Source organism: Oryza brachyantha, chromosome 1 (assembly GCF_000231095.2).
Source record: "Oryza brachyantha chromosome 1, ObraRS2, whole genome shotgun sequence".
NCBI lineage: Eukaryota > Viridiplantae > Streptophyta > Magnoliopsida > Poales > Poaceae > Oryza > Oryza brachyantha.
Window position 1 is genome coordinate 26,275,334 of NC_023163.2, and position 25,670 is coordinate 26,301,003.

The 25,670-nt window shown below is 40.2% G+C and overlaps 3 protein-coding genes across 4 annotated transcripts; 2 read left to right on the plus strand and 1 right to left on the minus strand.

Moving 5' to 3' along the window:
* Positions 1-7,145: 7,145 nt before the first annotated feature.
* LOC102720001 (probable LRR receptor-like serine/threonine-protein kinase At1g51810) lies at positions 7,146-13,380 on the minus strand. The gene is made up of 12 exons (XM_006644817.2): positions 13,255-13,380; positions 12,366-12,936; positions 11,749-12,242; positions 11,307-11,448; positions 11,036-11,107; positions 10,889-10,954; positions 10,732-10,812; positions 9,968-10,122; positions 9,609-9,844; positions 9,384-9,513; positions 8,198-8,257; positions 7,146-8,112 (listed from the first exon to the last, which is right to left on the minus strand). Exons 1-12 carry the CDS (start codon positions 13,358-13,360, stop codon positions 7,436-7,438), a joined length of 2,790 nt encoding a protein of 929 aa, XP_006644880.1. The 5' UTR covers positions 13,361-13,380; the 3' UTR covers positions 7,146-7,435.
* A 2,439-nt stretch (positions 13,381-15,819) lies between these two features.
* LOC102720284 (proteasome subunit alpha type-3) lies at positions 15,820-19,151 on the plus strand. Its single transcript, XM_006644818.3, has 11 exons — positions 15,820-16,032; positions 16,381-16,510; positions 16,609-16,648; positions 16,734-16,817; positions 17,061-17,134; positions 17,204-17,290; positions 17,392-17,476; positions 17,674-17,720; positions 17,865-17,930; positions 18,708-18,798; positions 18,874-19,151. The coding sequence occupies exons 2-11, from the start codon at positions 16,407-16,409 to the stop codon at positions 18,943-18,945; spliced, it is 750 nt and encodes a 249-aa protein (XP_006644881.1). The 5' UTR covers positions 15,820-16,032; positions 16,381-16,406; the 3' UTR covers positions 18,946-19,151.
* A 991-nt stretch (positions 19,152-20,142) lies between these two features.
* Positions 20,143-22,942, plus strand: LOC121053256. Of its 2 annotated transcripts, none has more exons than XM_040519887.1 (2): positions 20,143-20,756; positions 22,805-22,942. In XM_040519887.1, the coding sequence occupies exon 1, from the start codon at positions 20,363-20,365 to the stop codon at positions 20,753-20,755; it is 393 nt and encodes a 130-aa protein (XP_040375821.1). In that variant the 5' UTR covers positions 20,143-20,362; the 3' UTR covers position 20,756; positions 22,805-22,942. The 2 variants fall into 2 exon arrangements, with proteins under 2 accessions (XP_040375821.1, XP_040375822.1); XM_040519888.1 differs by lacking the exon at positions 22,805-22,942 and adding an exon at positions 21,815-21,891.
* Positions 22,943-25,670: the final 2,728 nt, after the last annotated feature.

Sequence of the window (25,670 nt, forward strand, 5' to 3'; positions counted from 1 at the left end):
AATATTAGATTAATCATTTTATTAACTTTACGATAGCTAATATTTAATTAGTCATACGCTAATGATTTTCCCGTTCTGTGTGCTCTAATTTGCCGAACTATCAGTGGTGTCTCCGAACGCACCCATCATACTGTGTTAAAGTGCATGCTGATGTAATTAAAATAAAAATATTTTTAGAGTTTAAATTTTGTACCATAATATAAATTGATTCTCATGATTTCAATCATTTAAATAAATTTAGAGCCAATCAAATGCTATCACTTCAAAATTCAAAAATTAACTAAAAAAAATCTTTTGATATCTCCCTAGTCTATACTAAGCAACCTAGAATTGTTTATATTTTGGAACAGACACGGCACCTTTAAACGGTGGATGATTTTGTCTTAGTAACCGCACGGAAAACGAGAAATATTCTAATCGATTTGGCTGATTAACCGCATGCAAAACAATTATAATTAAGATAATTAAGCATATGATTAGTTAAGCTTTAATCATGGAAAATTTGAAAATTGAATTTATCTAATTTTTAAAACAGCTCTATATATAATCTATAGTAATTTAAAAAAGGATGCTAGCGAAGGTTGAGTAGCCAAACCGATTAAAGCTTGTTTAGGACTGGGCATCCTGTCAACCATTCCAAATTAATGTTTAAGCACTGGCGACCAAAGCCACGAGGCGAAGAGCAGCTGCAACTTGCGAAAAGACTAATCCGAGTCCGGTGTGGCAGAACGCAGAATGCACTCAACTTGGACGATATAAGAAGCAAGCATGGGAAGCGATCGGGGTGTCTTCATGCGGTTTTTTTCAAACATGCGCCCTCCTCTGCTCGGTCGCACGTCGATCTCCGACGAAACAACCGCGGGCCGGCATGGCAGGATAACCCGTGCGTGCGTCAGCGCGCGGGAGACCACGGGATGCAGCTGCAGATCGATTTTCTTCGAGGAAACGCTCAGTTTTAGTTTTAGTTTAGTAGTTTGGTTGCCCGCTGGTTCGGTACGGATCCGTTCGTCGAGAGCTGCGTCAATTGCCTCTTGACTTGACCTCGCTAGTTCGGTTTGTGCGACGCGAGCTCGTTGCCCATCGGTTGATTTGGCCGCTCCCGTTTTTTATTTGAAGAACGTATAGCGGGATCGTCCAAAGATAACGAGTGCTTTTGGTGGCACGGCCGGTGCTCGTCCGTTTGCATTCTGCCAGTTCATCGACGTGGTGCCGAAGGATGCAATCCAGCGAGCGGTCCGGTTAGTTTGGTATAACTTGCATGGTTTCATTTCATGGCAAATGCAAAATGGATGCACGGATTCTCACGGGGGTATTGTTTGCCTCAAAGAAAAAACAAAAGGCACATTTAAAATAAATAATAGTCTAGAATAATATTTTTATGTTTGTGTTCTTAGCAATCTAATAAAGACTAGAAAATAAATTACTAAGAAACATCGTAATTAACTCTAAACATAAAACTAAAATATTTAAATTTTAGTATATAAGTATAAGTATAAATGAAAAGTCGAGAGTGTTGGTGTGTGCTGTTATACTGCCTCTACCGTAGCTGCAGCAGCTAGAGTCTAATTGGAAAGCAAAAGGAACGACGACTATGTTTATTTGTTTGGCAGTGACCAGTTCGGCGCGTTCATTTCCGGCCCGTCGCGATCAGATCGAGTTGAGAAGTGTGGGTGGCTGCACTGCTTGCATCCGCATGCCGTAGCTCTGAATATTTGGATTCGAGGAAGCCTTCAACGATTACGTTTGCAATCTGAACGAGATCGAGGGACTTGAAGAGTCTGAACAAGTGGATCCATAAGTGATAGGGTCTATATGTCACAGTGATAATATCCCTCTGATTTTATGTTAAAGATTCATCTTCCTTTGCGAACACATATGCACACGCTTGGGCTACAACGGTAGTTACCACGGATTCACCAGTTAGGTACAGTTTTCTTATTGTTTTCTTTGTGTTCGTCTCACACCTCTTGACTTTCACAACTTTTTCATCATCAATTTACATCCATGTCTTTTCACTTATGTTTCTAAACCAAAATTTATATTTCTTAAGCCACAATTTCAACTAAAACCACAATAAAAACGACAAACTGGTTGATGAAATTAGAGTTTTCCAGAGAGTTTATCTTTGCAATAGATCCTCAAAGCAATGCCCAAAAAACCCCTTCGATTTAGGATGGATCTGGGGAAGGGAGGAGAGAGTGTGGTTGTGTGGGGATGAACCCTAAACAAGAAAACATGTGAGAGTTAAAGTGTTGAAGCAGGGGTGTGCGGCCACGAAGTATCAAGTGAGATTGAGCACGTCAGCACTAGACAAGTTAATGTTCAACTCCCTATCACGTCGGTGGATGCAGCGGTGCGGCCTCCACGCTGGCAAGGTGTCAGCGCCAATGACCGTGACGCTACTATATAGGACTTCAGCACTAAATTTAGTGGCGCCGACCTGACGGTCTGTTTTTTGATAAAAATTTTAGCAGGGACTAGATTCGAAATAAGTTTATAAAAATGACCAATTTATCAGAAAACGGTGTTGCTCCGCCACCACCGCCGTGTCGACGCTCGACGTCACAGCGCCTTGATACCACCACCACGCAGGCCTGAGGCCTGCCTAGACACCACCAACGCTGATCCACTCCACCACCAGTGCACAACATCGTCACGATGCTGAACGACTGGCCAATCCACTCCCCGCGCCACGCAGTCTCGGCGGCGGCGGCACCGTCCCCGCCGCAAGCAATCCATAGGAGAAGCAGCACAAGCATATAGGCACCATGTTTTTCATTTTGGTCATGTTCACATAATTTTGTCTGTATTTGTGAATTTAAAGTTCCTCCGAATTGGATTGTTTTGGCTGTAGGAATATGCTGCTTCCATATCTATCGGACAAGACAATCAATTTCTGGGAGAAGATTTGTTCTCTGTTGTTGCAGAAAAAAAGTTGCGCGCAGACTATAGCAATTCAGGAATGGGAGAAGAACTATGGCTGCGTTCGCTATGAAGATGGATAAGCTAACTTATCCGGTACGGAAAAAATTGTAATAGATTAATATATAATTAATTAATTATTAATTATTAAAAAAATATAAAATAGACTAATATGATTTTTTTAAAACAACTTTTCTATAAAAAAATTTTGTAAAAAATACACCGTTTAGCAGTTTGGAAAACGTGCGCACGGAAAATGATGGAGATAAGATAACTTATCTTACCTGCCAAAGTTATGCACATGTTGTAGCAATGCAGAAATAGGACAGGTTCTTATCAGAATTGAGAAGTTGATTCTTTGTTGTAATCATCAATATTTCTGTACATTGAATGAACTTCAATTTGTCCTTATCAGTGAATTTGCAAGGTGTGAAATGAAAATGTTGGCAGAAAAGTGACAAAAAATATTAATTTTGGAATGCAAATACAATATGTTTTAAATTTCCTTTTGTATAATCTGAGAATAAATTATGGCAACAAAGCTTCAGAATTGTCATCTTTGTGACAATTTGGATCTTATAATCAGGACTGCAGAAATGCTGGCACCATTTGCACATTAATATGAAAAAAAATATTGGTTTGGGCGGCTGAAAGTAGCCGTCCTGGATTGCATTAAGATTTTGAGAGGGGGTTTTACAAGGGCTTTTAGCAAACATATAACCATAATGGGATAATTTTAGCAACATATACACATAACATTATAATCACATCCAGATCAATCACAAAAGCATTGAGATCAACATCAGTTCAAAGTTCTGGAAACCATCCATGTGAAACAAAAGCATACAACATTCAGATTGACAATTTAAGATTACAAAAGCTTCTACTTCCAAGGTGTTCTAGGCTTGATGCACAAAAGGACATTATTTTTTCCTTCTCGTTTCATTCCGAAAGCATGCCCTCGTCTCGATCAGTTAACATCCAATACAAGAAAATTCTTTTCCACGATCTTCCAAGGAATCGTACTCCTTTTGTCCCAAAATGAGACAATCTTTTGACTATGTGTGTTTAACGTTTAACCATCCGTCTTATTTAAAAAATTTTAAAAAAAATTAAAAAATAATTAATCATACGTAAAGTACTATTTATGATTGACAATTTAAGATTACAAAAGCTTCTACTTCCAAGGTGTTCTAGGCTTGATGCACAAAAGGACATTATTTTTTCCTTCTCGTTTCATTCCGAAAGCATGCCCTCGTCTAGATCAGTTAACATCCAATGCAAGAGAATTCTTTTCCACATTCTTCCAAGGAGTCGTACTCCTTTTGTTCCAAAATAAGACAATCTTTTGACTACGTGTGTCTAACGTTTAACCATCCGTGTTATTTAAAAAATTTAAAAAAATAAAAAATAATTAGTCATACGTAAAGTACTATTTATGATTGACAATTTAAGATTATAAAAGCTTCCACTTCCAAGGTGTTCTAGGCTTGATGCACAAAAGGATATTATTTTTTCCTTCTCGTTTCATTCCGAAAGCATGCCCTCATCTCGATCAGTTAACATCCAATGCAAGAGAATTCTTTTCCACGATCTTCCAAGGAGTCGTACTCCTATTGTCCCAAAATGAGACAATCTTTTGCCTATGTGTGTCTAACGTTTGACCATCCGTCTTATTTAAAAAATTTTAAAAAAAATTAAAAAATAATTGGTCATACGTAAAGTACTATTTATGATTTATTATCTAATAAAAACAAAACTTTTAATTATAATTTTTTTAGTAAGACGAAACGGTAAACATTGTAGTTAAAAGATGAAAGATTAATTTATTTTAAGACGGAGGGAGTAGATGTTAGAGGTCTAGGATCTCTAGGTTTGCAGAGAGGGAGAAGGACGTGAGAGATACATATACCTTCTTCCGAAGACTGCCCCTGGCCGGCACGTCGCCTCTCACTAAAAGCACAAAGCAATCATAATCTTTTAACGAGGAGTCGAATCCAGGACCTCAGGCTCAGATACTATTAAGAGCTTACGTGACCACTAGAATATAGCTCCTTTCGCGACGCCGTTTGAATTGGTAGAGATGGAAAGGGGCATTTTGAGGTTAGTGCTGATTAGCCAAGTAGGAGCGCAGGGAGATTTTTGTATGTTGGGCTGGACGCCTAACCAACGTGCTTAGGCGGCCCATGAGTCTCTTCAGTGTCGCTAGTGGTCCGGCACCTCGACCGAGGCCCACAGGTCACGCCCTTTCTTTAGATTTTTTAAATCGATATATTTTATTTATTTTTTAAAAGTTATATTTTTGTATGAAAAAATCGCATATGTATGCTCCCAACGCCAGCCAGTTAATGAAAATGAAACGTGACCGCTACTTGTCATCTGTCACATCGGATTTCGCGTTAGCGCTTTTTATATATTTCGCATACTGGCCTACCGTTGGAGTATTGATTTATATTATTTTCAAATTTAAATCTACTTTTAAAATGTTTAATAGTATAAAAATAAAAAATTCCTCCTTCTTGTATTCTTTTGCATTTCGACCCCTTCTTTCACTATGAACGTTTTACGTTTCACCCCCTCTTGGGGCAGAGAAAAGTGGATATATGTCATCCTAAAACTTTGGATTAGCTAAAATACTATTGTTTTAGTTGGCCTAGTTACAGTATTTTACTACTTTGGTTGTCTTTTGCAAATACAAAAGAATTACATGTGACCGATCAATCAAGAAAGATGATTCGTTTAGGGCTATGAAAGAAAATTAGGGTAAAACGGTTTAAAAAATATTAAAACATGCAAACGATACATACTTGCAAATAAAAATTAATTTATGAATATTATTTTTATACATGTATTATTAGGTCAGTCTCAATGCATAGTTTCTATAATTACCAAAACTGTAAGCTAGATAACCGAGCCAGATGAGTTTTTAGAGGATGAAACTCCTTTCTCATCTTATGAAACTCGACCCTGCCAAGTCAGCAATTTTACTGATGTAGCACCTTATTTAATGTGTATGATACTCCAATAAAACATGCATTGAGATTGGCCTTAGCGATCTGAAAGTCAAATGGCAAAATTAATTTTTGGTAAAAAAATCTAAAATCAATTCAAAACTTAAAGTTAAAAATAGTAAAATACCGAAACCATAAGTGATGGTCTAAAATTGCACGCGAATACAAAGTTTTACTCCAAAAGTGGTTCTCTGCCGTGCGGGGAGGATTTGTGATTATACCACTCCCAACAAGTGGATTCATCAAAATACCATTACCAACATGAAACACGTCAAAATACCATTATAATCTTCTCACAGTTGCTCTTTTACGATTGGTTCAGTTTTTTATGGATTAACCTCTATATACCCCTATAAAAAGATAATTTTAACCCTCACATCTTACAGATTACTATGTGTTGGCTAGCTTTCTCTTTTATGCAAAGCATCTCAATAATTAAAAAATCACAAATCATATGCTCTACTTCAACGTAACAACACTACAACTAATTAATATAATTTTAGTTTTCAGCACAACAACCTTAAATAACAATAGTTTATATGTGCTCCAACAAAACATGATTACAAATGGTATAACTTAAATGATTTGTTCCATCGTTCTTGGCCTTAAATAATAACAGAAGGAGGAACGGAGAGAAGACAGAGCAGAACAGATCAATCTCCATCGTTCTTTTAATGAAAATGAAAAAATAATAAGGGTATGTTGGTCTTTTAACATAGCCCGGAAGGGTTAAAGTAATTAAATTGAAAAAAAACTATCACAATAGTAAAGGAGCAAATATAAAGGAGCAAATATAGTGTGATTATGATGATATTTTAGTGTGTTTCATGCTGAGAATGGTATTTTAACGAAACGACTTGTTGGTAGCGGTATAATCACGAATTTCTCGCCGTGCGGTGTGCCTCCGCTGCAGCAACGGGGTCTGGGCCTGGAAGAAGGCGGCGGCGGAACTGGGGACGGGGGACTGGGGAGTGTGGCAGCAGCGCCTGCCCACGCGACGGCAATGGTGCGTATTACACTCATACCGTCGTGTTGCCGTCATCCGTTCGTTCGTCCCCTTTCGAGATTTGGCATCCAGGTTATTATGCGATGTTTAAATCGTGAGTCTGAGTCTAGGTTTTCGATGGATAGGATAGTCAAGCAACTAAACTATTGAACAAGTGGTAAGGATTTGGTAACAGGAAGAAGATCTCGAATTTTTCATGGCTTCGATAAAAGGGAAATTACATGTGTAGTTGAAAGGCAGACTTAATTTTTAGCCGCAAACATAGGTATAGGAGGTTTATATAGAAAAGCACGAGTGCTTCCCCCTTCTTATTTGGAAAATAAAATGAGATATACATGTTGCTCTTCAGATTACTTGTTACCGAAGGCACGCCGCTTTGAGACTTAGACTGGTCTAGTGTCCCAAATGGCTTCGACAAAAAAATGTTTAAATCCAAAATACACACATCCACTGTCAAACGACATGGACCAAGCAAATGTACAAATAGCATTTCCTTTTACCGTCCAGAAATGTGGCTTATTTCTGACACCCCACCGGTGTAGCCGGACTGAAAGGAGCTGCCCTCGTAGCTTGTTGTGGAACCTCCAGAAATCATTAACTGGAATTGCCTTGGAATCTCCGCATCCATGACGTTTTTCTTTCGAGGGGTTGAAGTCGCCGATTGTCTCTCGCTTGAAATCGGCAAGCATAGCTTAAGCACGGAAACAACCTCGGTCATACTTGGCCTGTCAATTGATGCGTTTTCAAGGCAATTCATGGCTAGGTCTATCACAGTCTGTAGGTGAGTGGCATCGTACTGATCCAACAGCTTCTTGTCCACCACATCGTGAATGCTTCCCTTAGCGATCTTTTGCCGCACCCAGTTTGGCAGGTGGATGGTTTGAGGGTCCATGAATACTGGGGGTTGACCAGTGACAATCTCCAATAGGACAATTCCGAAACTGTAAACGTCTGTCTTAACGGTAAGCTGAAAAGTAGCATGGTACTCAGGGTCAAGGTAGCCAAGAGTACCAGCAGCAACTGTAGATATATGCGTGTAAGCGGCATTAAAAGCCCGTGAAAGTCCAAAATCAGATATCTTGGCCACCAAATTCTTGTCCAGAAGGATGTTGGGTGTCTTCACATCTCTGTGAACTATTGATGGGGTGCATGATCCATGTAGGTACTCCAGTCCTATATTCCATGGAAACTTTTGTTTTAAACACAGTAACAAGCATATGTGCTAAAAAAAGGTGGATGCATATTTCAAAATATAAACCTTGTGCAGCATCAAGTGCAATGTGAAGTCGCTCTTCCCAATTCAAACTGTTGTCATATCCTGTGTCAAAGTGTGCCAAATTAATAAAATTATATATGTCCATTTGATATGTGCATGGTTGCACAAATACCGCTTTTATGTCATTTGGAAAGTTTGAAGCCAAGGGATGAGTATATAATGAAAAAAAAATGGAAGAAGAACAACAGCGGCGTATTGAACTTTAGTGCTATACGAGCTGGCACTGAGAACTTTAATAGTAACACTAGCTTTCCTTCTCTTTGATAGAGCACTTTTCATAAATTTCAATTAACGAGAAGTACCAACCTACTGTGGGGAAATTGATCATCTATTGAAGTATATTTGAATATGTACGTACCTCTAGCTGTTGTTATATTCCTCACTGACGTTGAAATATGTTAACATTTACACTTTCTAACTATTATGGCTTGAAGAACATGTAGCTTCTGTTTTATTCCTCACTGACATTGAAATATGGTGTCATTTACAATTTCTAACTATTATATTTATACCTTGAAAAACATGTAGCTTTAAGAATGCAGCACCTTGCAATTGACGTCCATCATCTATATATTATACTGATAACCGTCTAGGCAGCTAAACATTTACATTCTATGCTCACCTGCCTGCCATGTATCCAGCTTTTTGAAATTAAAAGAAGTTGACCTCTTACATGCTAAGATAGAAAAAAACTTGCTTACTAATTCTCAACATTTACGACCAGACAGGTTCAAAGTTTTAAAGTTAGCGTGTTTGACCTGCTCCATGAAAAATCCAGTCAGCACTGTATTGCAAACCCTAGCTATAGTTTTATCCTGGAATTTCTCTTTCTCCACAGTGTCAAGTCAATTTTAGCTGAATTATGTGCAATTCAAGTGGAGCTTAACATGATACAGTTTTATCGGTGGAAATTTATAATCTACTTTGTTCTCGCTTCCTGGAAATTAGTGGATGGTTCGGTTTGAACTGGTTGGTGCCTATGTGTTTTTGTTTTCTATTTGAACTGGTTTCAGGTTTGAATGGTTCTGTTTTGTTGAGCTGAAAGTGTGATTGGTCGTAGTGTTGGCGACCATAGCAATGAGCAATTTGGACTTGTATGACTCAACTACTTACTTCATCTATGCTTGATAGAAATAATAAGAAATGTAAAGAGGAAAAGGGTAAAAACCTCCTCTTAAAAGCTGCTGAAGATTTCCTCTAGGCATGAAATCATAAACAAGTGCAAGGCACTTCTTGTTTTGGCAATATCCTACCAAAGCAACGAGATTCTTATGATGAACTTTTGACAAGGTTTGTACCTGCAGCAGGAGATATCATTTTTAAACAACTTAGATCTAAGGTCAGATGCATCTCCTTAGATCTAAGCTCTGTCCTAATTAGTGTTGTTGCATACCTCAGGGAGAAAGTCTTTTGACTCTGCTATAGATGTCTCCACAAGCACCTTAACGGCTACTTCATCATTATTTTCCAGTATGCCATGATAAACAGTGCCAAAACCTCCTTTTCCAATGATTGTTTGGAAATTGTTAGTTATGAGCTTCAGCTCTGCATATGTGAACCGCCTGATATCGATATGTAGTGGAGTTTCCTCTTCATATAGCGAATAATCTTCTTGTTCTCCTGATTTTCCTGCAAAATCCCCACATTTATTTACACAAAATTACAGCTATTACTAATGTACACCAAAGAAGCAACCATTGAACTGCCCCATTGTATCGATTCAAAAAATACTTTAAATTTAGCTTTTTTTACCTTTCCAGCACAACCGCCAGAGGATACACACCAATACTACGAGTAGGATGAATACCACCGGAACTAGCACTGCGATGAGCACGATAGGTGTTCTGTTCTTTTTGTTTGAGCAGTACTTCTCTTTAACTATTGAGCATATGGGATTGCCTTCTAGTCTAATATCATTAGTCAATTTATTAGTCAGATAAAATCAAACAGAGATCTGAGGTAAAAAAAAAAGAAACTTAGCTATGGCAGCCTTTTCAAATCATGACTATAGCATGCTTCTGATTTCCAGTACTTCCAGACAACTGTTTACTTTAAGAATGGAACTATTACATACTTTATAAAGCACATGCGTTGACTAATAGATTTATGTTGTCCATGCTCTGTTGAAAATCACGTACTCCCTCCGTTCCATAGATTTTCTGGGTTTGTCTAGATTCATCCATATACCAATATATATGTTTTGTATATGTATTTAGATTCATTAGCATACAAATAAATCTAAGCAAGTTTAAAAAATTTTATAACGTGGAACGGGGGAAATAGATGCTAAAGCATTTGTAGTCACTAGATACATCCACGTGCAAATTAGCTTTTCAATTGTGTTTCAATAATTTGGGCATGCTGTTTATGAACCTTAAATTGATCGATACTCTTGTTGTGTGTTAAACCAGTGTTGGTTTTAAAATCATTTCCTTTTTGACTAGCTATTTAATTTGATTATTTTTTATATATATAAAGTGAGGAACCATGCAAGTTGCAAGGGAGTGTTCCCAAACCTTAATTCAAGCTGACCGGCCTTAAATCTTTGAAGAACAGAATCCGATATTGGTCCATCAAGCTGGTTATTTGACAAGTCACTGAAAATGGTAGTTTAAATGACTCAATTCATCTAAAAACCTATATCACCAGCTAAATATTAAATCAGAAACTTACAGTACTCTGAGTGAGTTGAGCTGATAGTCTGGAATACCGCCCGTCAAATTGTTTTGTGATAAATCCCTACACATTTTATGGTGTTCATTGTACATGACACATAATTTCATTTAGGTCTCTGAATGCTATGCTGTAGACAACACTTACAACTTCTCCAGTGATGTCATTTTCATGAATGAATCATGCAATGTACCTATTAATCCACTGGCAGACAGATCACTGCAAACGAACACATCTCAATACAAGTCAGATTAATTTAATCATGGCATCTTAAGACTATGGCTAGGCGTCTCCATAACAGTATATTTAAAGACAAAGATGTGTTTGGATCGTGTATTGACTCCAAAGGTTAAAAAACATCATGACAGATGATTGGATGCAGGATATATACACAATTTACAGTCTGTTATGTACTTACACACTGATGATACTTGGAATTTTGTTCCCATTAGCATAGTTGCAAGACAGACCTTGCCAGGAATACTCTCTTGGGGAGCATGGATCTCCATTCCAGTTTCTTGCTAAACTATAGTACTTCTTGATGTCTTTCATGTGATTGACTACAGCAATAGAAAGGGAGTTCAAACAAGCATGAACGGGATAGAGGAAGACATTCACTTATTGAGTTGCTAAATGATTTCATGATGTAAATGGTATCTTTAACTTTGTGTTTGTAATTCATTTCTCTGCATTTTTTAGATGAAATTCATTCCTCTGCTAATAGCCTTTGTTCTCAGTAACGCTAATGGATTCTTTTGTGGACCAGGTGCTGCCGTGCACGAGCACGATGATCGTATGAACCTGCAGCATACATGGTACCCAATCTAATGTTTGCACACGCAACATGTTAATGATCATACCGTCATCCGAAGAAGTGGTGGAGTTCTCCATACGAACAAGGGAGTACACCTCGTACGCGTTGATGAGCGGCGGCAGATCCGAGCTGGCCGTCTTGCGCAGGGTAAACAAGACGCCCTTCTTGCGCAAGAACCGGCTACTATTATATGTGCTATCCACCCGGAACGGGGGTGGTGTGTAGTTGGAGAACAGCAGGTTATCGTCGTCGTAGATATCAAACGTCCGGTTCGGGCTGTTGCCATCTATCTCGGCGAAGTGGAAGATTGGTAGCAGCTCCAGGCTTCTATAGTCGATGTTGTCACTGGCCCTCACGCTTATGTTGAGCCATGAGAAGTTTCTGTTTATGGTGGAGGCCTTCTGGAGGATTTCCGACGGCACCTGGAAGTCGTCGTTTCCAGGAAGCCTGTTCACCTTTTGTGCTGTGGTCAGGTTGAGCCAGGGGAAGGAGTACCGTTTGGCTGCCTCCCAGAAGCGATCGACGGAATCATGTGGATATCTTGATCACCACGGGAGGTACATGGAAATATGGAATGCAATAAAGATCACGTTGGCACCATAAGGGAGACTATGATTAATTACAGTGTCAGTTATGGTGAAAAAGATTTTTTTTTTGAATTACCTTGTGATGAGATCATCGACCGACCCAAATCTTTTTCGAGTAAAGTAGCTGAGCGAAATAGAACGGTTCAGAAATCTGAACATTGCATCGTCCAGTTTCCTCAAGTCCAATGTAGATATGAAGGGTGTTCCTGATCCCAGGTTTATCAGACACACGGATGTGTTGGTGTCCGAAGCGATCGTGATCACCTCCTTCCAGATCGTGTTTGATGAACCCCACTTTGTCAAGTTCACCATGGTCCAGAAGTTGACGCCGATATGGAGTCCAAAGAGAAACAGAGAACCATTCTCTGACGAGTTGAGCCCATCGTAGTTTCCATAGGTGAAGGTGGCTCTGATGAGATACTTCTTATCAATGCTGGTTGGCAATGTATAGCAGTTCCGCTGGCCGTCAGGGAAACTTCTCAAGGTTTTTTCTTGCTCATTTGTAGCACCTTCTATGTACTGTGCCATAATATTGTAGCTCTTGCCGCCCTCAACAAACTCCTTGTCAGAAACATATGTCAAAGTTGTGTTCTTGTTGTCATCATAGCTTGTACCATTTGTCCATCCGCAGTCGATGCTTAGAAACCCTGCACAAAGACACCCCTGTAACTAACTAACAGATTTTTACACACACAGCAGGCATCAGCTGGCTAGTTGGAATATGCTTACTTGGATAACAACGATAAGAGTATAATCCTAATATTAATGTTCTGTTGTTTAAAGATTAGGATTCATGTTGTATTGTGCATTCATTTGCTAAGCATATGTGAAGTGCTAGCTATGAGCAGGAGCTGAGTTCTTGAGGTGCATAATGAAGTAATCTGAAGCTCTGAACTGTGCAGATGGAGCATGGATTACAATTTACAGAGAAGCAGGTTCGCAAAGGAAACAGCTTTGATTATTACCAGGAAGAGACACGCCATGAACTTGTGTCGCCGCTGCCAGTATGAACAGCAAGGACAGGATCCATGTCATCTTGCTGCCTGCCGAGCAGCTGTAGCTGATCACCATTAGACCCCTCTGTTTGAGGCCGTGCACAGGGCCTTCAGAAACACTTTTACAAATGAATTGCTTTATCTGCTCTAATGACTTTATAGCTAGCAGTGCAAAAACATAAACAAAGTTTTAGTTATATGTATTGACCTGGCCTTGATCATGCAAGCTTAATCGGTTCGGAGCCTGCAGCCAACCGCCAGATGAGTCCGTAACAAATTCTCATAACAAATATGCAAGTTGCCGTGGAATTTCGCATGTCAATGATCTCTCTCTATAATTGACGCTTGTCCGCGATGTCGTAATCCTAAGTTCCTAACCAGAGTGACGACGAAATCACAACCGGAGAATATATGCAGGCAAGCCACCTTTTCTGGCTATCGATCGCTTGCGCTGAATCGCAAGCCACGTCAACCACAATAGTCTATTTTATAATAATACGTATAAAGGTAGAGTTAGGTGTGATTTTTTTATTAATATAATAAAATATTTTTTTATTATTAAGCTAGTTTCCTTTTTATACATTCTTATATAAGAAAGTTTAGATGCTAAGAGTCGACTCTAAGCCGTTTTCATGCATGACAACAGTTTTTCTCTTTCATTTCTTCTCTTTTCTTCACATCATCAAATTTATTTACATGGCGATTAAAAGAGTCAGCTAATAGAGATCTTTGTACGAGGCCTAGTGTAGTGGAGAGTGCTATCCTGCTATGTTAAAGTGCATGTTGATGTTTCTCTGAGGTCTGATCCTATCGACCGACGCCAAATTAAACAACGGTAGCCAAACCATCAAAACAGCTGCAACTTGCGGAAAGACTAAAACTGAGTCCGCTATGGCAGAACGCAGAATGAGCCAACCTGCATGATATAAGATGCAGCGGAACGTACGCTCTCCTGTTTGGTCGCACTCGCACGTCGATCTCCGACAAAACAACCGCGGGCCGGCATGGCTGCGTGGACGTCGATTATCCTAATGGCAGGATCACCCGTACGTGCGTCAGCGGCGGGAGACCACGGGATGCAGCTGCAGATTTTCTTCGAGAAAACGCTCAGATTAGTTCAGTTTAGTTTGGCTACCCGCGGGTTCGGTACGGATCCGTTCGTCGAGAGCTGCGTCACTTGCCTCGTGACCCCTTTTTTTTTTAGAACACTTGCCTCTTGACTTGACCTCGCTTTGCGCGACGCGAGCTCGTCGCCCGTCGGTATAACGAGTGCTTTTGGTGGCACGGTGCTCGTCCGTTTGCATTCTGCCAGTTAGTTCATCGACGCGATCCCGAAGGATGCAATCCAGCGAGCGGTCCGGTTAATTTGGTCTAACTTGCATGGTTTCATTTCATGGAAGATGCAAAATGAATTGCACGGATTCTCCTTGAGAAAAAAAAATTGTGAATCAGACGAGGGTGTTGGTGAGTCTACCGTAGTTGCAGCAGGTAGAGTCTAATTGGGAGGCAACAGGAACAACGACGGTGTTTGGGTTTGGCAGTGACCAGTTCTGCGCGTTCATTTCCCCGTCGCGATCAGATCGAGTTGATGAGTGTGGTGCGCTGCTTGCATCCGCATGCCGTAAGCTCTGATTATTTGGATTCGAGGAAGCCTTCAACGATCACGTATGCACGCGCTTGAGCTGCAACAGTAGGCACCGCGGATTCGCCGGTTAGGTACGGTTTTCTATTGTTTTCTCCCTGTTCGTGTCACAGACTCACAGCTCTTGACTTTCTCCACTTTTTCATCATCAGCTTACATACCATCTCTGGACCTATGGTTCTAAACCAAACTTGCAATTTTTGATCATAAGTTTAGAGTTGATCTAGATTTTTTTATTATAGTATATATTTCGGTCTTTGTTTTTTATCGCTAAGAACCCTTATATAAAAATTGTATTTTAAAGTTATTTTTCGTTTACAAATTATTGTTTGGATTTTTCCTGAAAAAGCTAAACAATCACTACTAAGTATTTGTTTTAGCTAAATATTATTATTAACTAAATTATAGAAATAACCTAAAATAAACAATTAGATTACTGTGACAACTTATTATGATCTAGTGCTTGTATTACTGTGATATGATAAACTCAAGTGCTTTCTTCGTATTATTGGATGGATAAAACCCACTACCATTGAGTACTTTAAAGTAAAATTATCCACCTTACCATATACATAGTTGAGTTTATAATAAAATAATCTAAATTAATAATCTGTAATAATCTGGATTACAGAAATCCTAACCAAGAACAAACGTGACCTTATTTTTTTTCTTTAGAATTCTCATCATCAGTTCGTTGAGACTTGAGCTCAGCAAGGCCGAGTTGGGCTCGTGCATGATGGGCCGCAACGGAAGCGCATGGGGGCAGAGGCGCGCGTGGTGGGCCTCTGCGTGATGGGCCGGAACACCGGGCCTTGGGCCTGACGCGCGCTCTGCTGGTAATTTTGGGCTTTTCCGGCTCTCTTCTTGGCCCGCAAGGAAATGGAAAAGAAAAGAAAAAGAAAAGGAAAAGAACTCGAAAAGAAATCTCCTCTCTCTCTCGATCTCGTCGTCAGTCGCACGGCCGCCTCCCTGCTGCTCGCTCCTCCCCTCGGCCATCGCCGCCGGCACGGGCACCGCCGCAGGAGCTCCTCTCTACCCCCTCTACTGGGTCGGCCAGCAGTGGATCGGGGGTCTACACGCAGGGGGTGGTTACTTCAATTCGTAAGGTATGCCCTAGCTATTTCGTGGGATCGATTTCGCTCCTGATCTATTTCGTTCTGGTCCCTACTGTTGTTGATTGCGGGAAACCTGTTCCAAATCGAACTGTTCGTGGTGAGGTACTACGTCCGATTAGTGTACATGCGCCGCGGCCATGGTGGTGTGGAGGAGCTCTGTAGTGGGAGAACCCCTCGCGACTGTTGTGTAGGTTTTAGTTAAGAATTTGGTTAATTTGATGGGCAGTAAGCTCTTCCTTGATGCGTTACCGAGCGGCGTATGGGATGAAATGCTGTTTTGACTGGTTGTGTGGATTATACACGGCTAATTCTTTTAGGGCTTTTTCGTGTTTTCTTCAGGAGTAGAGAAGGCACGATAATTGAAGATGAGCAGCATAGGCACAGGATACGACCTGTCCGTCACCACCTTCTCTCCGGATGGCCGTGTCTTCCAGGTTGAGTACGCCACAAAGGCTGTCGACAACAGCGGGTTCGGTTTAACTGCTTACCTCTCTTCCCTTTTTTTTACTACCACTTCTTCCTTTCTTTGTTTAAATTGTGTGATGATGTTCTAATATCTGTTAATAGGACTGTTGTTGGGATCAAGTGCAAAGATGGAATTGTCCTGGTAATGTTGGCCGTGTTTGATCTGTAAACCAATAGATAATTTGAAAGGGTTGTGCTTGATTGACATTTGTTGGTTGGTTATTTAGGGTGTGGAGAAGCTAGTAACTTCGAAGATGATGCTTGAGGGATCTAATAGGAGGATCCATTCAGTGCACTTCCACTCTGGCTTGGTAACATCTTGCTTCTCTGTATACAGATGCTCAAATGTATTATTATTCCAATGTAAAATAAGTAGAATTGATGAAGAATAAAGCAGGTATATTGTTTATATGTTTTTGTATTTCCACCTCTATGTTCTAAGATACATTTCTCATTAGTATTATGGTATTGTTGTCCATCAGGCTTCCTTTTCTCCATTTTGTCTTCCACTTAACCCTTTAATAAATTGTTCTTTTAATTGTAACTTTTTCCAGGCCGTTGCTGGTTTAGCTGCAGATGGCAGGCAAATTGTTTCAAGAGCAAAATCGGAGGCTGCCAGCTATGAAAAGTACGACATAAACTTGTGGGCCATGCAGATATATTTTTACAATTATTCTCTAACGCTGTGATGTACCAGGGTCTATGGTGAACCCATTTCTGTGAAAGAATTGGCAGATCGCGTGGCAAGTTATGTTCATCTTTGTACACTCTACTGGTGGCTCAGGTAGGGTGCTTTACATAATTGGTGCAATATTACTGGTCACATGGTTTGCATTATTGTTTGTGTGGTTGGCTCTAACTTTATTGTTTATTTGCATGTATTAGGCCATTTGGTTGTGGAGTTATTCTTGGAGGTTATGATAGGGATGGGCCGCAGCTCTACATGATCGAACCCTCAGGAGTCTCATACGTAAGTTTATACTATAGCACACAAGAAGTCAAACTCATCTTATGCTTTTCGTTTTAGTTTTTTTCCTCTTTACATGAATTACTTCTTTTATTTGCAATCAAGTTGTTCCATGGATGCACCTAGTAGCATTCCACACCATATTTTTATTGAGCCTTGGGTGATCCGAGCATATATTCATTGAGCTGAATCTTTGACAGAAATACTTTGGTGCTGCACTGGGTAAAGGAAGACAGGCTGCAAAAACGTAAGTTTGTCAGCTTCAAATTGTTCCTTGGGTGCTCTTTTTGTTAGCATTAGGATATCTTCTGTATTAAACCACAAGTCAGTTTGCACCCATCATAGTCATCAGAATGATTCTGATTCCAAATCTTCGAATGCTTTCTTTCAGTGAGATAGAGAAGTTGAAGCTTTCTGAGCTTACCTGTCGGGAAGGCATTGTGGAGGTTGCAAAAATGTATGTATTGAATGCTCTTTCCCATAATAGTACAATTGTGTTCATGAAATTTTGCACTATTTCCATTTGACTAAATGCATATCATCTACTTTTTTTTTTTTTGCATTCATATTGCTCTATATTGTTTGATTTCATATATGTTTGGTGCCATCCTAATGGCCATACTGTTTTTTTTAATGCATCATCATGCATGGGACCGATTTGCTAGTCCCTATGTCCAATGGTATTCTAGTCAGAAGATGTACAATCAAACCTCAAAATCTTAACTCACTAATAAATGCCAAAATGTTAAGATTTCATATGTGGTAAGTGACATTAATAGATTTTTCATGAAAAATAAACTCGTGTAGGTATATTTTTTATAATCTCTATAATACATATGATTAGAAAAGGATCGTGATCAAACATGTGCATAGGGAATTGTTTGGATGTCCTAGACGCCATTTAAGAAAATAACACGGCGGTAGTATAATCATTTGGCTTGTGCTGGAATACAAGTAGTTGGCTACATGATCATTTGGAATATTTCATTGTAGATTCTTCTTTTAAAGGTAAACAACTAGCTCACATGAACTGTTAACTGATGATAATGAATAAAGCAGACGAAAACAATTAATTTGATATATTTTATGTCCAATCTTTAGAAATCCTATTGAGTTTCTTTATATTGTTATTTTTATCCACATACCTTCATACTTTATGCTAACAGACCTGAATAAGCAGCTTCTTGTCTGACAAAAATTCTTGTCTTACTTTCTTATAATTTGTTCTGTGCAGCATTTATGGAGTACATGATGAAGCTAAGGACAAGGCTTTTGAGTTGGAATTGAGCTGGATCTGTGACGAATCAAATCGTCAGCATCAGAAGGTGCTGTGTTGTTCTTTAAAATATTATGTCCATATATTTGTCAACTTCTTTGCTCAGTTGTCATTGTGTATACAGGTTCCTGCTGATCTTTTGGAGCATGCCAAGGCTGCAGCTCAGGCAGCTCTTGAGGAGATGGATGCTGACTAAGAGAAACCGACTATATCTCCAGTCTCGTTCTATGTTTGGCCACTGGTGAAATCTTTGATGTCATTACTGGCACACAGGATCTCGTTCTATGTTTGTCAGATTTTATGTCAGTGTAAAACTGGGCATGCACTTGTGGTACTAAATTCATGGAATGTTTGATGCTAAACAGTGAATGGATATCAGACTTTGACTGAATTTGTCCCTGATCTCTTGATGAATTAATTGCTTGGTTTTGCTTTTCCTTTCACTTTGGTTGAAGGGAGGGGTAATCACAATGAAGACGCTGGCAATGATTTCCATATCCTTCACATAATAAAGAACATAGATACTATTAAACCACATTTGAATTAAATGCTACCCTCCTGTTATTGTTAAAGTCTTAGATATAATGTGAAAATTATTTCTCCTGCAAAACATGATTTCCTCATCTTTCTTTTAACACTCATGTTTTATCCTATGTAACACCACATTTAATTCTATAGATATCATTCTAGCCATTGCATTGTAAATGCACTTAGGGTCCATTTGTTTCCACTATTGGATTGTGGATTTTCGTAGCCACATTTCTCAAGCTCATAAATAATATGTTTTATGTAAAAATTTTATATATTAAAGTTCTTTTATATGACTTTTTCAAAGTAATATTTCACTTTGTAACCGTTAACTCAATCATTTATATCCTCGCACAGTTATAAAAATTCCGATAATTCTTAATCCCTCGATCTTAGTTATCTCAGACGTCGCATATGCATTCTAACCTGATGAAATATTGATTACCTATTTTTTTGTAGGGACAGATTAACTATTGTATATTATAAACCTGCTTAGAGCATGTGGTTTAAACAATGCAATTTTTTGAGAATTGTTTGTTTTAAGTATGGAGTAAATAATCTGATTAATAATCCGGTGAGCAAACTGAAGAACCTCTACCCTACACCGCAAGATAAGAATCCATCTAGACATGTATGCGTTAGAATGGTACCGCGAAATAGTTTTTGGCACGCAATCAGAATGGTATCACGGGTTTGGCATGCAATCAGAAACGGAGTACGTCGCTAGATTGCTGGATGTAATCTGATATTCCGATGCAATCGATCGCTAATGATACGGTGAAAAATAAAAAAAAATGGAAGAAAAACAAAACGAGTAGACGGCCGGCCGGCCAACCCACACAACGGCCGGTCTCCCGGTCTCGCGGCTCTCGCCCGCGCGATCCTTCCAAGTCCAACCAAACGCGCTTACGCGCACCGAAACCATTCCACCAACTCAGCCAACCCGAAGCTTCTCGTTCGGGCGACGGGGGCCTCCTGCCCAAACGCCGACCCGTTCCGTTCCACGCCGCGGCGGTGAGATCCAAACGCAACCCCCGCGCCTCGGCCTCCAGCCCCTTCGCCGGCGACCGCCGGCCGCGGGCGCCATGCCGCTCTCCCGCACCCCGACCGCCCGCCCCCGCCTCCGCCTCCTCGCCCTCTTCGTCGCGTCCCTCTCGCTCCTCTTCGCGCAAACCCTAGCATCGTCCGCGTCGGAGGCAGGGGCCTCCGACCCCTGCGTCGCCCCCGTGTCGGACGGGGGAGGCGAGGCCCCGTCGTGCCCCGTGCGGTGCTTCCGGCCCGACCCGGTCTGCGGCGCCGACGGGGTCACCTACTGGTGCGGCTGCCCCGAGGCCGCCTGCGCCGGCGCGCGCGTGGCCCGGCGCGGGTACTGCGAGGTCGGGGCTGGCTCGGCGCCCGTCTCCGGGCAGGCGCTGCTGCTCGTCCACATCGTCTGGCTCTTCGTGCTCGGCGCCGCCGTCCTCCTCGGCTTCCTCTGATGTGCGCGCCCGCTGCACCTCCCTTCCATCCTGTAGTTGATTTCTCCACATTTTACCCATTTCGCGGTTCCTTTTTCTTTGGTTGGTATTGGTTCGCTGTTGTGAGCTGAGGGATTTTGTTGTAACAATTTGTTGTAACAATTTGTTGTAATTCTAGAGGATTTCGCCTGAGAGATGTCACACAATTCTTTGTTAGATCTGTTTGATTAGCTTGGGCTCTAGATTTCGGAGCGGAGCTTTCTGGATAGGTCTTGATATGTAATTATAGATCATGCTAACAGCTTGTAAATGCATGCTAACATTTGCAATGATCAGTTTATGGTTTTATGCTACAAAATGTCTCCATGATTTGCCATTTTTAATGCGCTATGCTTGTGTGGTTCAATGTGTCATATCTGGGTTGCTTAAAGCACTTAAGATCGAATTAGCTTTGAAATATCTTTTCATTTCTGCCTTACTGTTATGATGGAGCTGGCAGTTTCATCTGTTTAACCATTGAAGTTAGAAATAGAAGAACAGTTACGACCATTACGACAAGCATTCTATATCGGATCATTTTCCTGATGTGAACATCAGTATGTTAATTTCATCCTTGGGATTGGGTTCATGGGACATGAAAGGAATTGAACTGATATATCCCTGATCCGCACTAACATTGCCTCATTATAGTGTTCTTGCTATATGCTTTGGTATGATTTTGGCAGTTCTGTGAGTCTTGTGTGTTCTGACCTGTGGTGTTGGATTCAATGAATTCTCTCTTTTTTTTTCTAGTGCCATGTGAGAACTGGATGTATGACTAGGACCTGTGAGTCTGGTCATGTAGTAAGAAGTCCAGTTTTAGAAACATGTATTCCTTCCTCTATTTGATATGTAATGTATGGTTCTGTTTATTGAGTAAAAGGCACCAGTTCCCTTGCATTCCTTGTGCACAAGAGGTGTGAGAAAGATAGAACCAGAAATATTTGTAGGTTATTTGCATATATGAACTACTATTTCTCCGGGGAGAGGCAATATATCATACTCTTCACTGGCCAGAGACCTCCACTACCTTGATTGCAGACTACAGAGGCTGTGTCCAGAGGAATTTATGTGTTGATTCACATGCCGATGCCACTGTCGCAGATATGCTGAGGACAGTACTGCCGATATGGTCCAGCAACTTATGAAGGGCATTTACAAGTTCTTGTTTCTACAGCCGCTTTGATTCTGTGAATTTGAACCTGAATATTATGTTAGTATCTGTTCTCTATCAGCAACAACTTCTTGTTTCAAAATATCCCCTTTATCTTATAGTTGTTAGCACCTTCTATACTGCAACCTTCATAGGATGGTGGTATGGATTCAGATTGTAGCGCAGTCGAGGAAAACTGGTATTGGTAGCAAGCATTACTATCTCTTTAGGAGGAAGTTGAGCATGTAAACAAGGGGAGGGAAAGCATGACCACTACACGCAGGAGGTGAAGAGTGGAAGCAAGTGTTATTCTGACTGGTCTCAAGGATCACCTTAGAATGATTCAGCAGTGTAGAAAAAAAAATCTATCTTGCAGCACCAGCTAAAGAAAAGTGATTTTTTTTAGAAATAACATTATTTTAATAGAAAATCGTAAGATTAGAGGTCATGCATGAAAAATCGTAATTTTAGAGGTCTCCCTATCGAACTATGGCAGTTCGACAGACCCTCCACAAGTGCTTGTCGAACACCGCATCGCTCGACTGAGGAAGTAGGGGGGCCTGTCAACCTTTGGCAGTTCGACAGGCCCCCTCAACGCCAGGTGGTGGGCCCCATCGAACGGTGGGTGTTCGATAGGGTCCCCTCTCGAACAGCAGCAGTTCGATAGGGTCCAAATCGAATATCCACTGTTCGACAGGGTGTTAAAATTGTGATTTTCCACAGATAACCTTTAATCTTGCGATTTTCCATTAAAATAATGTTATTTCTCAAAAAAATTCAAAGAAAAGCTATCTTGCAGCTCTGGTGCATTTTAACTTTTCATTTCTTTGTACATAATTGTTTTTTGACTTCGTGAGTCCTAATATTTCCTGTCTCAGGATTTACTTGTCATGATGGAATGGCAAGCAACTTGGTGTCTCGGTGGACATTGGAGACTAATTTGTGGTAAATCCAGACATACACAAGCCAAATGGCAGTGATAGTTGTGATGGCATTAGCTATTAAATTTGAGAAGAATCAACCCCACAGTTGTCTGGAACTGTAGACTAAAATAGAACAATTCCGTTTTGCAAATTTAAAATTGTTGCGATTGAAGATATATAAAATTTAAATTGTTGATATTGAAGATATATGCTTAGAAAAAAGCCCTTTTTTATATCCACCTTAAAGCATAAGCAATGCATGATGGTCTCATGATGTGGTTTGGAGAGAAAATGGTTTGTCATACAGGATGAGACCACTCTCTTGCCAGCCTCATCTTTTCCCTTGTATTTATGCTTATAAACCAATATTTAAATTTAAAACTTAAATTTAAAGTTGATTTGATGATTTTTCATCATAGTTTATTTTCTAGCCTTTGCTTTCAGAGTGCTATGAACATATATGTAAAAGTTTTATCCATAAATTTATTTTTAATAGTTAATAAGATAGTTCACCTATGCTTCTATGCTTAATATAAGTCTGAAGATGAGGCTCAATCTCCACATAATGGCCCACAAGAATTCCATATTTTAGTCCCTTATTTTTTTTACTGCAACTCATAATTAATTAAAATATGTTTCTACAAACAAATATGCAGTACAACCCATGGAGTCATCAATAAAATTGTATCCAAACCCTTGTCCCACTTGTCACCTAACCATCTCTATTTCTCTCTCTTACTTTTCCTATGTAGACCCTCTCCAACTTTTCCTCTCCACCATTAGGACACCAATACCAATAATCAACAAAGCTTCTCCGTATCAGCAGCTCCTCCATCCCGCCCATCTTCGCCAATGAGTTTCTCCTATCGGCACCACCTCTATCCCAAACCAATCTCTGTCTGCCTTCAAGCCCGTCATCGTCAACTCCTCACCCTCATCCCCTAACATCTCTGGGCACACCTCCATCTCTAGTAGTCATCACCTTCACTCTCTCCTCCATATTCGGCCTCGGCGGCGATTGATCCCCAAGTGCTTGGTGGGTTTGGTGCATAACTGATGAGATTAGTTGTGAATGTAGGTAAGTTGGATCTCGTCGTTAGGCCTGTGCAACAAGTATGGCTCAGCAGTGACAACGATGGTGATTGGGGTCCTTCCGTTCGGCAGGTAGCATCGCATGCTACAAGGTGCACACTCTCTCTCTCTCTTCCTCATCTCTTTCGGATGTTCGGACAACACCTTCTCCTCCCTTTCTACTCAAGCCACATTTGACTTCTACATGGCATTGATCCTAGCTAGAGGATGAGACTCACACATTGGGCATGACCTTATGCCCTTATATCCTCTCGTAACTTGTTTTCTTAGCAAAGCATGTGAGGCCTTGAAACATTATGCTCATACAAGGGACCCAACCACATCACTAATGGCATGTTGCAACGATTTGTGCCATGTGACGGCATACAACGATGTGATTAGCCAACACAATCACTTTGAGAGTTCAATTTCACCTTGCTCGGTGTTTAGCTTTTTATATCAAAGCCCTAGTATTTCCAGCCTTCTCTAAGAAAATCTAAAAGTTTGCAAAACTTTAACATGGGGTGCAATCTAATCTACAACATATGTTTCATAATATAAGACTTTTAGCATTAACTAGATTTATATGTAAATTACTTGCCTAGAGGGGTAAATAGACGTTCTTAAAAACACTTAACAATTAAAGAAACGGTTAAAACTATCGTATTGTCTGGTCAGATAGGCCAGATCGTTCGGTTAGCTCAGCTAGTTGGATTGTTCGGTTTGGAACACCGGACTCTCTGGCTTTGAAAAGAATGGATTCAAGGAATTCAGTTTTCACGATGACCTATAGAGAAGCTAAGAAGATATATGCAATACCAAGGCCAACACAAGCAGGAAACATGGAAAAGCAGAATCACAAAAGAAGACACAAAGGATGTTTTCCTGAAGTTTAGATTCAAAAATTCTACCCTCCATTGAAGAACTCCGAAGAGTCAAATCCCTTTCGATCCTCTTCATCACCTATCTCACAACCACAAAGTTAACACACGAATCCAAATCCACACATCTGGATTGATTGATCACAGACCGGCCACTAAAACCAAGGTCAAACGATCAATCCAATCACAAATTTGATTTTCTCTACTCTGCAACTTGCTAGCATAGAAAATTGGACCTGGACCAACAATTGAACCTAGAAAACCAGAACCGACAACCTCGGTGGCTCGATTCCTCTCAAAGAACACCCATGTAATCGAACCGGTAATAAACCGATTAACCGGTCGATTTTTTGGTGAACCGATCAGGTTTTTAGAATTAGACCGGTTTTTTTAATCCATCCGCAATATTGTATTATAAATTTATTAGGTTGCATACTATATTTATTTTTTTATGTTATAGCCATATAATAATAGATATATTGGTTTATTTATACATACTTTACTAATTTGTGATGGTTATATATCAAAATAATATATATTAAGTATAATATTAATAAATAAAAAACATGCGGTTTGACATGTGACCCAGCGGTTCGACCAGTAAACCGACTGCCAGAGCGGGCCAACCTTCGGTCCAGTTTTTTTTACTATGCTTACTAGGAGACAGTTTATCTCTTTTCCTTCTGGAGACAAAGTGAAGCCTTTACAAATTTTTCGAGTCAACCACAACGAGTTTGGAAGGTACCGGATGACGCCTAACCGTCTAGTAGGATATCCTCCAAGGTAACAAGCTCTAAACGTCAGCCCAATAGAATCCACGATTTGCTCCAGACAAAGACACATGAAAAAGTCAACCCAAAAAACCTAGA

Bases quoted from the DNA above. Each gene is read 5' to 3' on its own strand.
- LOC121053256 (XM_040519887.1), top strand. From the start codon at position 20,363: ATGCCGCTCTCCCGCACCCCGACCGCCCGCCCCCGCCTCCGCCTCCTC.
- LOC102720284 (XM_006644818.3), top strand. From the start codon at position 16,407: ATGAGCAGCATAGGCACAGGATACGACCTGTCCGTCACCACCTTCTCT. The intron at 16,818-17,060 runs GTAACATCTTGC...AACTTTTTCCAG, and splicing joins TGCACTTCCACTCTGGCTTG to GCCGTTGCTGGTTTAGCTGC. The intron at 17,135-17,203 runs GTACGACATAAA...GTGATGTACCAG, and splicing joins GAGGCTGCCAGCTATGAAAA to GGTCTATGGTGAACCCATTT.
- LOC102720001 (XM_006644817.2), bottom strand. From the start codon at position 13,360: ATGGTGATCAGCTACAGCTGCTCGGCAGGCAGCAAGATGACATGGATC. The intron at 12,937-13,254 runs GTAATAATCAAA...GTCTTTGTGCAG, and splicing joins TCATGGCGTGTCTCTTCCTG to GGTTTCTAAGCATCGACTGC. The intron at 10,813-10,888 runs GTAAGTTTCTGA...TACCATTTTCAG, and splicing joins CTCAACTCACTCAGAGTACT to TGACTTGTCAAATAACCAGC.